Source organism: Tachysurus vachellii, chromosome 19 (genome assembly GCF_030014155.1).
Source record: "Tachysurus vachellii isolate PV-2020 chromosome 19, HZAU_Pvac_v1, whole genome shotgun sequence".
Classification (NCBI taxonomy): domain Eukaryota; kingdom Metazoa; phylum Chordata; class Actinopteri; order Siluriformes; family Bagridae; genus Tachysurus; species Tachysurus vachellii.
Window position 1 is genome coordinate 3,528,718 of NC_083478.1, and position 14,351 is coordinate 3,543,068.

The 14,351-nt window shown below is 41.1% G+C and overlaps 1 protein-coding gene across 3 annotated transcripts; it reads right to left on the reverse strand.

Annotated features, from left to right (window-relative positions):
* Window positions 1-326: 326 nt before the first annotated feature.
* fbxo25 (F-box protein 25) lies at window positions 327-14,139 on the reverse strand. Of its 3 annotated transcripts, none has more exons than XM_060893518.1 (11): window positions 14,026-14,139; window positions 13,678-13,793; window positions 10,492-10,595; window positions 7,480-7,529; window positions 7,284-7,376; window positions 7,079-7,172; window positions 6,575-6,759; window positions 5,109-5,291; window positions 3,634-3,777; window positions 2,141-2,167; window positions 327-1,088 (listed from the first exon to the last, which is right to left on the reverse strand). In XM_060893518.1, the coding sequence occupies exons 2-11, from the start codon at window positions 13,791-13,793 to the stop codon at window positions 999-1,001; spliced, it is 1,086 nt and encodes a 361-aa protein (XP_060749501.1). In that variant the 5' UTR covers window positions 14,026-14,139; the 3' UTR covers window positions 327-998. The 3 variants fall into 3 exon arrangements, with proteins under 3 accessions (XP_060749501.1, XP_060749502.1, XP_060749500.1); XM_060893517.1 differs by having other exon boundaries at window positions 328-1,088; window positions 13,924-14,090; XM_060893519.1 differs by lacking the exon at window positions 2,141-2,167 and having other exon boundaries at window positions 13,924-14,090.
* Between the last annotated feature and the right edge of the window lie 212 nt (window positions 14,140-14,351).

The following is a 14,351-nucleotide window of genomic DNA, read 5'->3' on the forward strand; positions in this document are numbered from 1 at the left end:
TTATTTGGTTCGTCTGTCCGAGAAGATCAGACAATGAATTCACACAAAACAAACATCTCGTTTGATCAGATGTCTTTGATCAGATGTCACCGTGCCAATAAACGAAGTTAAAATAGCTACAGAATTAGAAAGTAAACAAAATGTCTGATCTGTTCGTCAGCGTTCAAATGGGAAACTCGCTTTGGGATAAAAGCGTGTGTTTACAATTAAATGCGATTTTTTTTTTTCTCTCCATGAAAACTTGAAACATTTTTTTCGAATCACTTTTTCATATATTTATTTATTTATTTTAGCAAATCTTTAATAGTACCGTCAACTTCAATCCATTACACAGACGTCCCAGGATTATTAAAGAATTATTACAAAGTGCAAAAGAAAGGATATAAAATACATGAGCTCATAAATAGCAGTTCTTATAAACATGAGTTTTTTTTTTTTTTGAGAAAAAAAAGTGTATCATAAAAAGTCACTGATTGATATGACAAAAAGCAACTGGTGCAAATGTACACTTTAGTGTGAAACAGGTCTGATAAAATGCACAACACAACAAGGATCAACTCGACATCACAGCTACGTCAACATGCATCCGCTTACTACGGAAAAACCTTGTTCTGTTTCTCCCGGCGCTTTTCTGTATTTTTCTCTCACTATAGCATGCAGCAAAGCTTCTTATTTATTTCATCCGACTATTCCACAAACCAGTACTGAAAGTGAGACTGAAAAAAAAAAACAAGGATACAAATGAGAAACACGAACACGTTGACATCTTTAGAATTAATAAGCCCTTAAGGTTCGGATGTAAAAAAAGAAGGCCGGTTGTTCGATGATGGCAAACGCGGGACAGGAACGTCAGACGTCAGCTCGTTCCCGCACTGCTGCTAACGGGAAGGAGAGAAGAAAAAAGTGCAGACTGTAGTGAGGGGGAAAAAAATTGAAATGAGTGTCAGGAGTGAAAACTCAGGTGTTTATTGAGTCAGAGCTTCATTATGCAGCAGACTTCAGAACTTGAAGAGGTCTATGAAGTGCTGGGGCGAGACGGGTGTGAGGCAGCTGTCAGGGTCGTTGGCTGTGCAAGGGTGTCCCGAGTCCTGAGACAGACACAGAGAGAGGGGGAGGGGGAGGGGGGAGGGAGAGAGACAGGGAGAGAGACAGAGAGTGAGAGATAGAGAGTGAGAGATAGAGGGGGGAGAGAGATAGAGGCAGAAAGAGAGAGAGAGAGACAGAAAGAGAGAGTGAGACAGAGAGGGGGGAGAGAGAGAGGGAGACAGAGTGAGACAGAGAGAGGGGGGAGGGAGACAGGGGAGAGACAGGGAGAGAGATAGAGAGTGTGAGAGAGACAGAGAGGGAGACAGGGAGAGAGGGGGAAGAGAGAGATAGAGGTGGGGAGAGAGAGAGAGATATAGAGACAGAAAGAGAGAGTGAGACAGAGAGAGAGAGAGAGAGGGAAGAGAGAGAGAGTGAGAAAAAGAGATATTAACTATGCAGCATGGAAGAAACACATCATGCATTTTATCCGGTTAGTTAATTTGGTTTATCCGGTTAGTTAATTTGGTTTATCCGGTTAGTTAACATCTCATCACTTGTTTATTTCCTCATAAACACACAGCTTGTCGTGTTCCACAGGACAGAATGCCTCTTGTCCTGAAGCATGTTCTCTAGCTCTAGATAATAACTGACTGGTAAAAAGCACTGACACTAGAGACTCCTTCCCTAAACGCTAAAGAAACGTCTCCGTACTGAAAACCATATCAACAAGGACGTGTTTTTAATCGGTTTATTAGCTGCGTGAGGAATTGTCTTGTAGCTACTGTTAGTGCTGCTGTTATAGAAAAAAAATCAATACCTTACAACCAATCGGAATTGAGAATTCAACCTGCGGCAACCAATCACGTTTCACTGCCACGATTAACAAGTTAGCTTTAAGCAAAACGTAAACACCGCCCGTGTTTTTTTCCCCCCACCAGTTCACCAAACACGTGTGTGAAAGCTAAGACATGCTTCCTGACGTGTAAAGAGTTCAAACTGAGCTCGATCGGAGAGAAATGAAGCACAAAAGAGGACGGACAGACGGACAGGAGCGCCTGTACAGGACGAAAGACACCAACACAAACACGAAGGGAACGACGAGTCATGCCTGTACCTTGAAGAGCAAAGCCACGTGTCGATCCTTTTGGTGGGAAGAAGCCGGGGTGGAACGGTAAAGCGATTCAGCAGCACATTAAAGAAGGGCAAAGGGAAAAGGTTAAAGGTTACAGAAGAGGAGAAGGGTGTTTTGGATAAGAGCATGGCAGTGTTTTGATGAATTTTACCATATCAGCAATTTTCTTCTTTATACAACAAACCTGTGTTACTCTCAATACCTTCTGACCAATCAGAATCAAGAACTCTACAAAGAGTTCAAACAAATAAAACACTTGTTGATGTAGGATTATAATCCGTGACTGTTCTCCTATAACAGCAAATCCTAATGTTTTTTTTTTACACCTGATCTGACCCTGACGATTCCTGCGTAAGCTGCTGCCTCATGATACGGATGTACAGGGGTTCCTAATAAATTGGTCAGTGAGTGTATCTAGAGTAACATTTAAAGGTGGGGTCTCCGTTGTTTGAGAAATGCTTCAGAAAACTGAGTCGGGCCACCGAACAAAACAAAAATCAAAACAAACGTGTAGCCAATGAGCAGAAAGGGGCGGGTCTTGTCAATATGGGCGGCGAGAGTGTTCAGTGTGCATGTGCGCATGTTCACAGATTGGAGTTTCCCGAGTCAATAACTCCTGAGCTAAACACTGTTACTACACAAAACACGGTTGTAGCTGCGTCTCTACATTACTACGATAGAAAAGAGGTGTTATTTGTGTAGTAACAGTGTTTAGCTCAGGAGTTATTGACTCAGGAAACTCCAATCTGTGAATATGTGACCAACTTCCTGCTCCTTCGGTTCTCTCCAGCGCTGGAAAGCTGATCCTATATTAACACGTCCTACTTCTTACCTTATCGTAAGTCTTTCTTCGCTTTCTTTCTTTGTTTTTATCCTCCATGTCAATGTTAAAACCGCTTTCTGCTGATGTCACACATGCGCACTGAACGCTCTCTCCGCCCATATTGACAAGACCCGCCCCTTTCTGCTCATTGGCTACACGTTTGTTTTGTTTTGTGTTTTGTTTGATGGCCCGACTCAGAAGCATTTCTCAAATATCGGAGACCCCACCTTTAATGTTGGGGAACGTACAAATGCCTGGGTTCAACTACTGCTTACACAACGTGCACAGTTTCTGTGACTGTATAAAGCATGTGGTTTGAGACCAGTCTCTGATTTGGCGACTAACGAGAAGCATCTAATCTTGATTAGTTAACGTTTGGGGATCTATAATATATATGTCGATTATATATAACGTGTTGCTGTCCCTGGTGCTGAGAACTGATCCCCTAAGCAATATATCAGTCAGGTCTTACTCACAGTTCATGTTTATATACTGTGTTACATTTGTGAATAAATCTTTATCCCCAGAAGCTTGACGTACTTATCCCAGTGCTGTTGATCTCTATCAGGATCTTATTAGCTGTACTCATCAAAACAGCATTGTGATTAATAATCCGACTGCTGACATATCGTGAGTCATTTGCGGTGTTTACCTTCCAGAAAAGGATGCTACAGTGTCTGCAGAAGTGGAGTGTGTCACCGTATTGCTCCTTCTTTGGGTAGTGCTTCTGCAGCGTGAAGAACATCAGCTTCCAGTCTACGTGACCTTTCTCGGACATAATCAAGTGCCTGCAGAACTACACACAGGCACGCGCACAAACACACACGCACACACACACACACACAAACATACTTATGATCACTTTAATGCCATTTAACAGACACAGCATCTGTCACAGAGTTCCTGAGAAACACAGCACCACCTCTGGATTTTCAGCTACACCGCCCCCTTGTGGATTTAGTTAAATCAACATCTTATCAGATGCAGTGTAAAGGTGCGGTCTCTGTTGTTTGAAAGCCAATGTTGACATTTAAAATCACCAAAACAAACACGTCCCTAACCCAAATGGGTCCCAACCCTGTATTGATAGCTCCGCCCACACATACATACGTAACCCAGGCAACTAATGGAAAGAAATGTGTCTTTATCATAGCTGAAGGGAAGAACAATACGATTGTAGATAAACAAACAAGCAAAAATGACACACAAGTATAATCATGTAAAGGACAAAGGCATATATTAGTTCTGTGTAACAAAACAAAACCAACGTTACTCACCTATCGAGAAGGAAAAAAGCGCCTCGGCGTCTTAAGTAAAGTTGGTCACATGTTCACAGATTGGAGTTTCCCGAGTCAATAACTCCTGAGTTAAACACTGTTACTACACAAAACACGGTTGTAGCTGCGTCTCTACATTACTACGATAGAAAAGAGGTGTTATTTGTGTAGTAACAGTGTTTAGCTCAGGAGTTATTGACTCAGGAAACTCCAATCTGTGAATATGTGACCAACTTCCTGCTCCTTCAGTTCTCTCCAGCGCTGGAAAGCTGATCCTATATTAACACGTCCTACTTCTTACCTTATCGTAAGCCTTTCTTCACTTTCTTTCTTTGTTTTTATCCTCCATGTCAGTGTTAAAACCGCTTTCTGCTGATGTCACACATGCGCACTGAACGCTCTCTCCGCCCATAATGACAAGACACGCCCCTTTCTGCTCATTGGCTACACGTTAGTTTTGTTTTTGTTTCGTTTTGCGGCCCGACTCAGTTTTCTGAAGCATTTCTCAAACAGCGGAGACCCCACCTTTAATTTACGTTTCCGGCGTTTGGCAGAAGCCCTTATCCAGAGCGACTTCCATTTTTATACAACTGAGCTTTCGAAAGTTCTACAGCTTTCTCTCACAGATATTTCTCAGTTTCTATAGTAACAGCTAATTCACTGGGGTGTGTACGGCAGGGGCACACAAACAGATAAAAAAAAATGATGTGATAAACCACCTTACATCTAATTCCGGCGCCGTCACGACGGCGTCACTACAGCGTTTACACAGCTGAAGAAACTCTTCCCTAAACCTTCACTATACCTTCCTGTGTTGAGCTTACAAATAAAATAAAAATCACTTTGTCACCTGTTTCTCAGCAAAGTGAAACTGGCACAGCTTCTTCCACAGCTGCCGATCCTCGCTGAGCATGTGCAGTGTGGGCGTGGCTTGTCCCAGATTGATGATGTCACAGGCATCGCTGAACTTGTACAGGATGTTGTTCTGCATGTGTAACGGAAGGTCACTCAGTGTCATGCCGTTGGAGATTCGCTGGAAATAAAACGAGAGCTTAATTACGAGTTAATTACAAGACGACTCGTGCGAGTACCTGATCGTTTCTATGGCGATGCTGCCTCGGGAAAACTTACGATGCTGAACTATTCGTTATGTTGTCAAGACACGAGCCGTTAGACAAGTAACTGGTTCACTTGCGTGTGTGTGTGTGTGTGAGTGTGTGTGTATGTGTGTGTTTATGACACAATGTCGCACTCTCTCAATTGTGTGTAATTGCTAATATACGATAACCGCTAATTACCAGTTGTGAACAAGTCAGAAACTCGTAATTACTGGAATTCCAACATGACAAGAAAACACCGTGTAGGGAATAAAACCCAACATGTCATGCTGAAATAGGAAAATAATCAACGACACCATGCTGTGATGCAGCCCGGTGTGAAGCGAGGTTATAATTAAAGTGATGTGACATACAGTACGGCTAAGTAGGGTGACCCATACTCAGAATTCGTTCTCTGCATTTAACCCATCCAAAGTGCACACACACACACAGCAGTGAACACACACACACCGTGAACACACACCCGGAGCAGTGGGCAGCCATTTATGCTGCGGTGCCCGGGGAGCAGTTGGGGGGGTTCGGTGCCTTGCTCAAGGGCACAGTCGTGGTATTGCTGGCCCGAGACTCGAACCCACAACCTTAGGGTTAGGAGTCAAACTCTCTAATCATTAGGCCACGACTTTCCCCAATTACAAACCCCAAGTGAATTATTTTCCACTAACAACATGTCTAACAAACTTATCTTTCCTAAACCATACCAATGTTAGGAACCCCAGCTTTTAAACTTTACACTCCTCCTGCTTCTAAATACCCCCTAATTTCAACACCTCCACACAAAGAGGTGTAAAAACACTCAACCTGGCAACCGTTTATTTTACCCCTGACATAACTAAGTTGGATGTGTACAACAATCCTGCTTAAACTGTTCACCAATTCAACACACACACACTCACACACACACACTCACACACACACTCACACACACACTCACACACACACTCACACACACACTCACACACACACACACACACTCACACACACACACTCACACACTCACACACACACACTCACACACACACACACTCACACACACACACTCACACACACACACTCACACACACACACACACACACTCACACACACACACTCACACACACACACACTCACACTCACACACTCACACACACACACTCACACACACACACACTCACACACTCACACACACACACACACACTCACACACACACACACACGATACCTTAGGGATCTGTAAATTGTTGAGCTGATGTTGCCAGATGTTGATGGTTTCCAGGCGGCACAGCCAGATGTTGATGTTCCCTACGAGCACGGACTTGCCCACTTCACGGATGAGAGCCCCGAGAACTGAGCTGAGGTCCTGCAGTAAGGCTTTAATCAGCCGCGGGTTCTGATGATCGTCCACAGCTTAAAAAAAAAAAACATTATTAAATAAAACAAGTATCGCAACAAAACTATTCTATCAACATGAGGATTTCTATTTGCTTTGGAAATCTTTTTTTATTTTATTTTATATTTTCTGCCTAATTTGTGGACTAGAAGAGAATACCAGAGATCCTGGAGGAAACCCTCCAAGCACTTAAAGAACATGCAAGAACTCCTGCACATAGATCAGGGCCAGGACGCGAACGCCCTCAGCCTTAGAGGTGGGAGGCAGCTGCGTTAACCCCCCAACATCGCTCCTGCGCTCGAATACGGAAAGGCCGGTTTCTGTCCTGTCTCTCACCCTTTCTCACGATCTTCTCCAGCACGTTGAAGTAGTTTTTCTGAGCGGCTCCGCTCAAAGACGTCAGCTGGGACTTGGCGATCAGATGCAGCAGCTACAGACACACACACACACACACACACACACAGAAATTCGAGTCAGCGGGTGACGCGCGAAGCCACGCGCAAGGAAAGTTAGACCGTATAAATGAAGCAGAATCTCGTACTTTGACCACGTAGTTGAATCTGCGCATGTCCTGTATGGCGGTGGAGAAGTCCAGCCTGTTGAAAGCTTCCCCAAGTGTACAGTAGCCATGTCTCTACAACACCACACACACACACAAAATAAAGGACATCTGACATGTTTACAGTTGTTTACTGACCTTCAGGAAGGACCAGTGTAGTGTAGAAGGGATGGCTCACCTCTCTCGTGCTCTCTTTCTGAACGTAGATCCACCTCTCCTTGTACAGAACTAAACACACAACAGATTCGTCGGTCAACGAGTGCTTTGATGTCTCTATCAGTGAATACATTAACACTTGGTCACTAGGTTACAGACTTAGGATACCATCAACCTAAAACTCTGTTCAGGGTTCAGGGAAGATGAAGGTCTTCACCAGTCGTTTGAAGACAGCCACTGACTCATCTGTTCGGTCATCTAGTGGAAGTTCATTCCACCACCTCGGTGCCAGAACAGAGTAGAGTCTTGATCTGTATTTACCTCTTACCCTGAGAGATGGTGGGACCAGTGGAGCAGAAGCTGTTAGATCTGAGGGAGCGAGGTGAAGTGTGTGGAGTGATAAGAGCTTTAATGTAAGAAGGACCTGGTCCATTTTTGGCTTTGTAGAGAAGCATGAGTGTTTTAAATCTGATGCGTGCAGCTACCAGAAGCCAGTGGATGGAGCGCAGAAGTTTGGTGGTGTGGAGAACTTCGGCAGGTTGCAGGCAAGTCCTGCAGCTGCATTTTGGATCTGCAGGACGAATTGCTGAATAGACCTGATTTGGGACGCGGCATCCTAGTGCTTAAGTCATTGGACTACAAATGGTAAGGTTACACATTTGAATCCCACCGTTGGGCCCTTGAGAAAGGCCCTTAACACTCAATGATATATTTATATTATACACATATATATATTTTGTATAACTTCATATACAAATGGGATAAAAATGTAAGTCACTCAGGATAAGAGCATCTACTAAACATCTTAAATGTACCTCATAATAATAATAATAATAATAATAATAATAATAATAATAATAATAATAATAATAGCTGCAAGCAGCGATCCTGGGGTCAAGCCGATCAGATGCGCTCAGAACATGTCGCTGATGAACCATACCAAGTTTCGTAGCAATTGTTTTTAAAATTGTTTTAATGGCATTGTTTTTAAAATCTCGTGGCCACTAGGTGGCGCTGTCACAAAATGTTGCATACACCCTCAGGTCATGACTATAATGACATATACCAAGTTCGGTGTCGACACGCATAAGTTTTGCGAACATACAGCCTCACGTCCGTTTTGGCGTGCTCGCTACCATGTATGTTGCCACGGTATACGAGAAGGCATTGGTCTATCAAAAAGCTTTTGATAACTTTTTGTCTCAGGTGTCTCTAAATGCTAAATACCAAAGGACATGCAAATCAGACAAACGGGCTAGGAGGAGTTCGAAAACGTAGGTTTTACGGAAAATTCAAAATGCCGGAAAGGTATTCATGACAGAAATGACGTCATATGGTGCATTCGAATCGGCATGAGCAAAGGATCCAAAATATGCAAGAATTTTGTCTCTAGGCCTTACGAGTCAGCAGTTATGAACATGAACATAATTGGATGTTTGGACTGTTGGTGGCGCTAGAGGGTTTTGCTATAGTAACTTCTAAGACTGGCCTCTACATGTGTGCCAAATTACATAACTTTCCTACATACGGTTCTATGGGCTGCCATTGACTTCAATGGCAGAAAAGGAAGAATAATAATAATAAGAAAACCGACAGTGACAATAGGTGTCTACGCCCCTTCGGGGCTTGACCCCTAATAATAATAATAATAATAATAATAATAATAATAATAATAATGATATATTAATAATAATAATAATACTATTGTATAATAATAATAATAATAATAATGATATAATAATAATAATAATAATAATAATAATAATAATAATAATAATAGTGTATAATAATAATAATAATAATAATAATAATAATAATAATAATAATATACACACTCTTCCATAATATTGAGGTATTTTCCTGGTCGAAAACAAATCTGCAAGAAATAAAAAGAATCACTAAGATAAGATGACGATGTGCTACGCATTACGCACTTACACTATGCTCACTAGCGTATGACGTTTAGAAGAGTCAGCGTCAGGTAGCCCCGCCCCTTTTCTCTTACGTAAGCAAAGCTGTGAGCGCCGAGTGCATGAAGAGTCCAGCGTAGAGTCGTGTAGCGTACGAGCGTACGATTTGGGACGTAGCTCCAGGTTTATGTCCGTACATTTAGTTTCCTCTGGCATTGTATGGCTATGGATTTGAATTTTCCGTAAGATGTTTATTTCACGATTACGAAAGGAGTCTCCAGTGTGCGTGTTTTTTTTTAAACACTCAAACAAAGGCAGCTTAGAGAATAATCGTTTCTATAGCAACAGCTCATTCACATGGACTTGGGCAATATAGTGGAAGCTCAATATAACCTAAAAGAAACCGTATACCGTTAAACAAAATAATTGCGGTTATTTAACGAAGAATAAGGTATGTTCGTTGATACGAGGAGAATTTCTGTCAGGAAAGATTTATTCAATATTTATGGAAGGAGTCGTCAGTGCCGGGGGTTTGTTTTTTCTTTTTTTACTGTAATGAACAACCTGCACTGTTTTCGTCTTGGCCGTTTACGTGGAGAATTAATTCCGTACTGTTCGGGAAATGGTACAAATTTTTCTCAGAACGATTCCTTTAATTAAATGAAATCACAAAATGCGGCTGAAAAAAAAAAAAAGGCTGGTGTGCCTGCGTGCCTTTCGGGAATAGCAGACAATTCCATGCCAAATATGGGGAAGTCGTGGCGATGGCATCGACGTGCTTTATTTGCAGACAAATGTCAGGTTTCCACATGACATTTTATCCCGTGTGCAGGGCTGTAGGAGCAGCGGCCGTATGTTCTGATCCATCCCATGCGTGAGATATGGAGATAATGAGGGTTGAGAAGGGTAATGGTTGTGCTCTCACAGGCAGGTTCAGATTATTTCCTTCTACACTGGTATGCGAGCCAGATTAAAGCGGCGGCGCGCACCGGCACTCGGCCATCTCTCGTCGGTTATCCGGCTTTCCCATAAATGGAAATCCTGACTCGGTCTACAACAAGATATTCACCATCTTTTACTACTACTAGATGCTGAGATGTATTACGCCGACAGATGGTACTTACACTGTGATTTTGTGTTGTTGTTCACCAAATCCTTTTTCCTTTTCTTGGCAGCTACTTCACACACATGTTCCACATATACGTTCTCTTTGTTTTCGTCGTCAAGTCTGTTGTAGTAAAGAAGGAAGAAAAAAAAAAACAAGACAGGCATGGATGTGAAAAAAGGCAGTAAATCTTTAGTCGCTTACTGACGTCAAAACAAAATCCTGGGAAGTCTGGGCACATTCAACTTCCATGTCATTAAACAAACACAATAATATATTGTAATTGTCTGTTTGCATAATAAAAAAAAACAAAACAAAAAAAAAACACACAACAATAATAATAATTATAATAACAATAATAATAATAATAATAATAATAATAATAATAATAATAATAATAAAAACAAATATTGTTGAGCTAAGAAATCATTTTGCGTTTTTTCAAAAATTTAAAAGACACAAATTTTATAAAAATAAATAAATAAATAAATAAATAAATAAATAAGAATTCGTTTTTTTTAGAAGCCTGTGCCTGGAAATAATTAGATCACGAGCAGCCAATGAATCCAGGGAATGAATCTTTCTTTTAGCTAACTTTAGCTACGATGGTTTAACTTTAAACCATATTCTGAAGAAATTCTAGACACGGTGAGACGAGGACGAACAATTTCGTGCCTTCTGCACTTTACATTTTGTAAATGTGCTTTAAGAAATGTCTAAAGTTTAACATTAAAATTGATCCGTAACGAGCAAAAGTTTTCCTTTTGTTGAGGAATAAAATCCCTGAGACGATACGAGGAAGAACTTTTCGAGGATCCAGACTCAAACCTGAACCCATCTTCATCTGAGTAGCATCAGAGAGTGCGATATAAATCGTTTCCCTTCTATAACTGCGTACTACATGTTCAAAACCCGCAACTGTGTAACCAGGAGCTTTACAGCAACTTATGAATACAAGCGTTTCTGAAGTCCTTCTAGTTTTAACGTGGAATTTCGGTCTGGTGTCACCCAGACAGAACAGGTTCCGTCATGAGTCTGTTTCGTCTCAAGATTTCTTCCTCGTATCACGGCTCGACAAATCGGATTAAACTAAATTGAATAAAGGAGACGCTCGTTTGTTCTGCTGCATCGAAACACTTCGTTATCCGTAAACGTGTGCAGTGAATTGAATTACTGCCTTAAAACATGTAGGTGTGTGTGTGTGTGTGTGTGTGTGTGGACCCGTTTTTGGTAAAAAGGGAAAACAATAATACACCTCGGAGTGCTGAATATAGACACGTCCACGTGTCAAAACCTCCTCGCTTCCTGTGTGTGTGTGCACTTTCACGTAGCCCAAATGAAACCTTACCTCAATTTTTGAGGTGTAATTATAGGTTATTACGCACCACTCAAGTCTGTCCAGGCTGATTCGACACAAAAGCACTTAGCTGCTACACAAAACTATATTTGTACACACACACACACACACACACACACACACATTTCCTACTGTTTAAATAGGAAAGTGACAGAATCTTGTGAGATATAAAGGTTTTTTTTGGCCACTTATATACAAGATTTTGAATCAAGAGTCCATTCTGTCTTAGACACCCAATAAATAAATAATTAACCTTAGAGTCGATCCCAGATCAGTTCCTCTTTTATAATTAGATGTTGCTCGGAATAAAAATATACGCTTAATCTAAGAGAATAAAAAAGGATACGGACTCTGAACTGTACCGTTTCTTTTCAACGCAAGACTAGGTGCAAATACCGAAGGTTGTGAGACGATTTTAACCCGAGGCTGAAACTAATATCTTGTTGCACACGACGTACAAGAGGTTCAATTATCATCAAGTGAATACAACAACAGTCAAAACCTTTTAGGGAAAACCGGTATTGAGGAAATACTTCGCATTAAATGAGGCGTATTTTTAAAAAATAATAATAATATTATAATGACTGTATTTTTTGCTAGGATTTAATAGTTTCATTCGTTATAAAAGTGATTAAAAAAATATTACATGGAAAAAGATATTTAGAGAACTTTAGAACAGAAAAAACAGTAAGGTTCTGGAAAAATCTGTTTACGTCATGCTTCGTTCATAATGTTATGTTCCAGATGCATACATTAATATAATGTATGTTTTATAGTGATACGTTAAGGTTACAGTGTAGTAGTTTGTTTGTTTTTGTTTGTTTGTTTGTTTGTTTGTCTCTCTTAGTGTAATGTGATTAAATTCAACGAGCTCCTTTAAGCATCTCTGCCTTCTTTATACGCTTTTTTTTTACATTTACATTATTTTGGCAGACACCTTTATCCCGAGCGACTTACATCATCTCATTTTTATACAACTGAGCAATTGAGGGTTAAGGGCAGCTTAGTGGACATGGGAATCGAACTCACAACCTTCCGAACGGTAGCCCAACACCTTAACCAGAGATTTCCATCATCTTAGCAGACACCTTTATCCAGAGCGACTTACATTATCTTATTTTAATACAACTGAGAAATTGAGGGTTAAGGGCCTTGCTCAGGGGCCCAACAGTGGCCGCTTGGTGGACATGAGAATCAAACTCATAACCTTTCGATTGGTAGCCCAACACCTTAACCACAGATTTCCATCATCTTAGCAAACACCTTTATCCAGAGCGAACTTACATTATCTCATTTTTATACAAATGAGCAATTGAGGGTTAAGGGCAGCTTAGTGGACATGGGAATCGAACTCACAACCTTCCGATCGGTAGCCCAACACCTTAACCACAGATTTCCATCATCTTAGCAAACACCTTTATCCAGAGCGAACTTACATTATCTCATTTTTATACAAATGAGCAATTGAGGGTTAAGGGCAGCTTAGTGGACATGGGAATCGAACTCACAACCTTCTGATCGGTAGCCCAACACCTTAACCACAGATTTCCATCATCTTAGCAGACACCTTTATCCAGAGCGACTTACATTATCTTATTTTAATACAACTGAGAAATTGAGGGTTAAGGGCAGCTTAGTGGACATGGGAATCGAACTCACAACCTTCCGATCGGTAGCCCAACACCTTAACCACAGATTTCCATCATCTTAGCAAACACATTTATCCAGAGCGAACTTACATTATCTCATTTTTATATATTCATAGTGGACCTGGGGATCAAACTCACAACCTTCAGATCGGTATGTTTCCCTGATCTAAATGTCTAATACTGTAATTAGGTGACTTACTCTTCCAGATGAAATCCTTTACTTTGTGCCCCAAAAAACTCAAAAGGTTTCCATCCATCCTCAGTTTTGATCCAACTCCAGCCTGGAGATCTCCAGTCTTGTCCCAAGAACGGCATCTTCACCATGACAGAGAAAAAAAAACACAGATATAAACATAAAGATGACAAAAAAAGCGAAAGTTTGTCATGTTGTTGTTGTTGTTGTTTGTTTGTTTGTTTATGTAACAAGGCTAGTTTACATACAGACCTTTATACAGAGGAACAACTCAAACACACACCACTGACAGCTCTTTGTCAGGACACACACGCGTCAGATCGAACAACATCCGAATGACAAAACTTTCCTCACCGCGATTCCTCTTTGTTTCTGGGAGAAATTTCTTCTCTCTTCCCTTCTAATATTGACGGAAGTAAACAGTCAGTGCAGCGAAATGCGGAACGCCTCTCTGCGCTTCCTGATTGGTCGAGACCTTCACGTTTATTTTTGTTGCTACCCGGAATTCTTTGCTCTGATTGGCTCCCGCTCATGTCACTCGTTCTCTGTTCTAGCCTTCTGTGTTTGGTTTAGGCAGGTTTGCGACACGTGACCGAGAACCGCACGTGTTTCCAGTGTTGTTTTTTTTTGTTTGTTTTTTTTTAAAGGACCAGAAGAAACATGAATGTGTGTTATTCAGT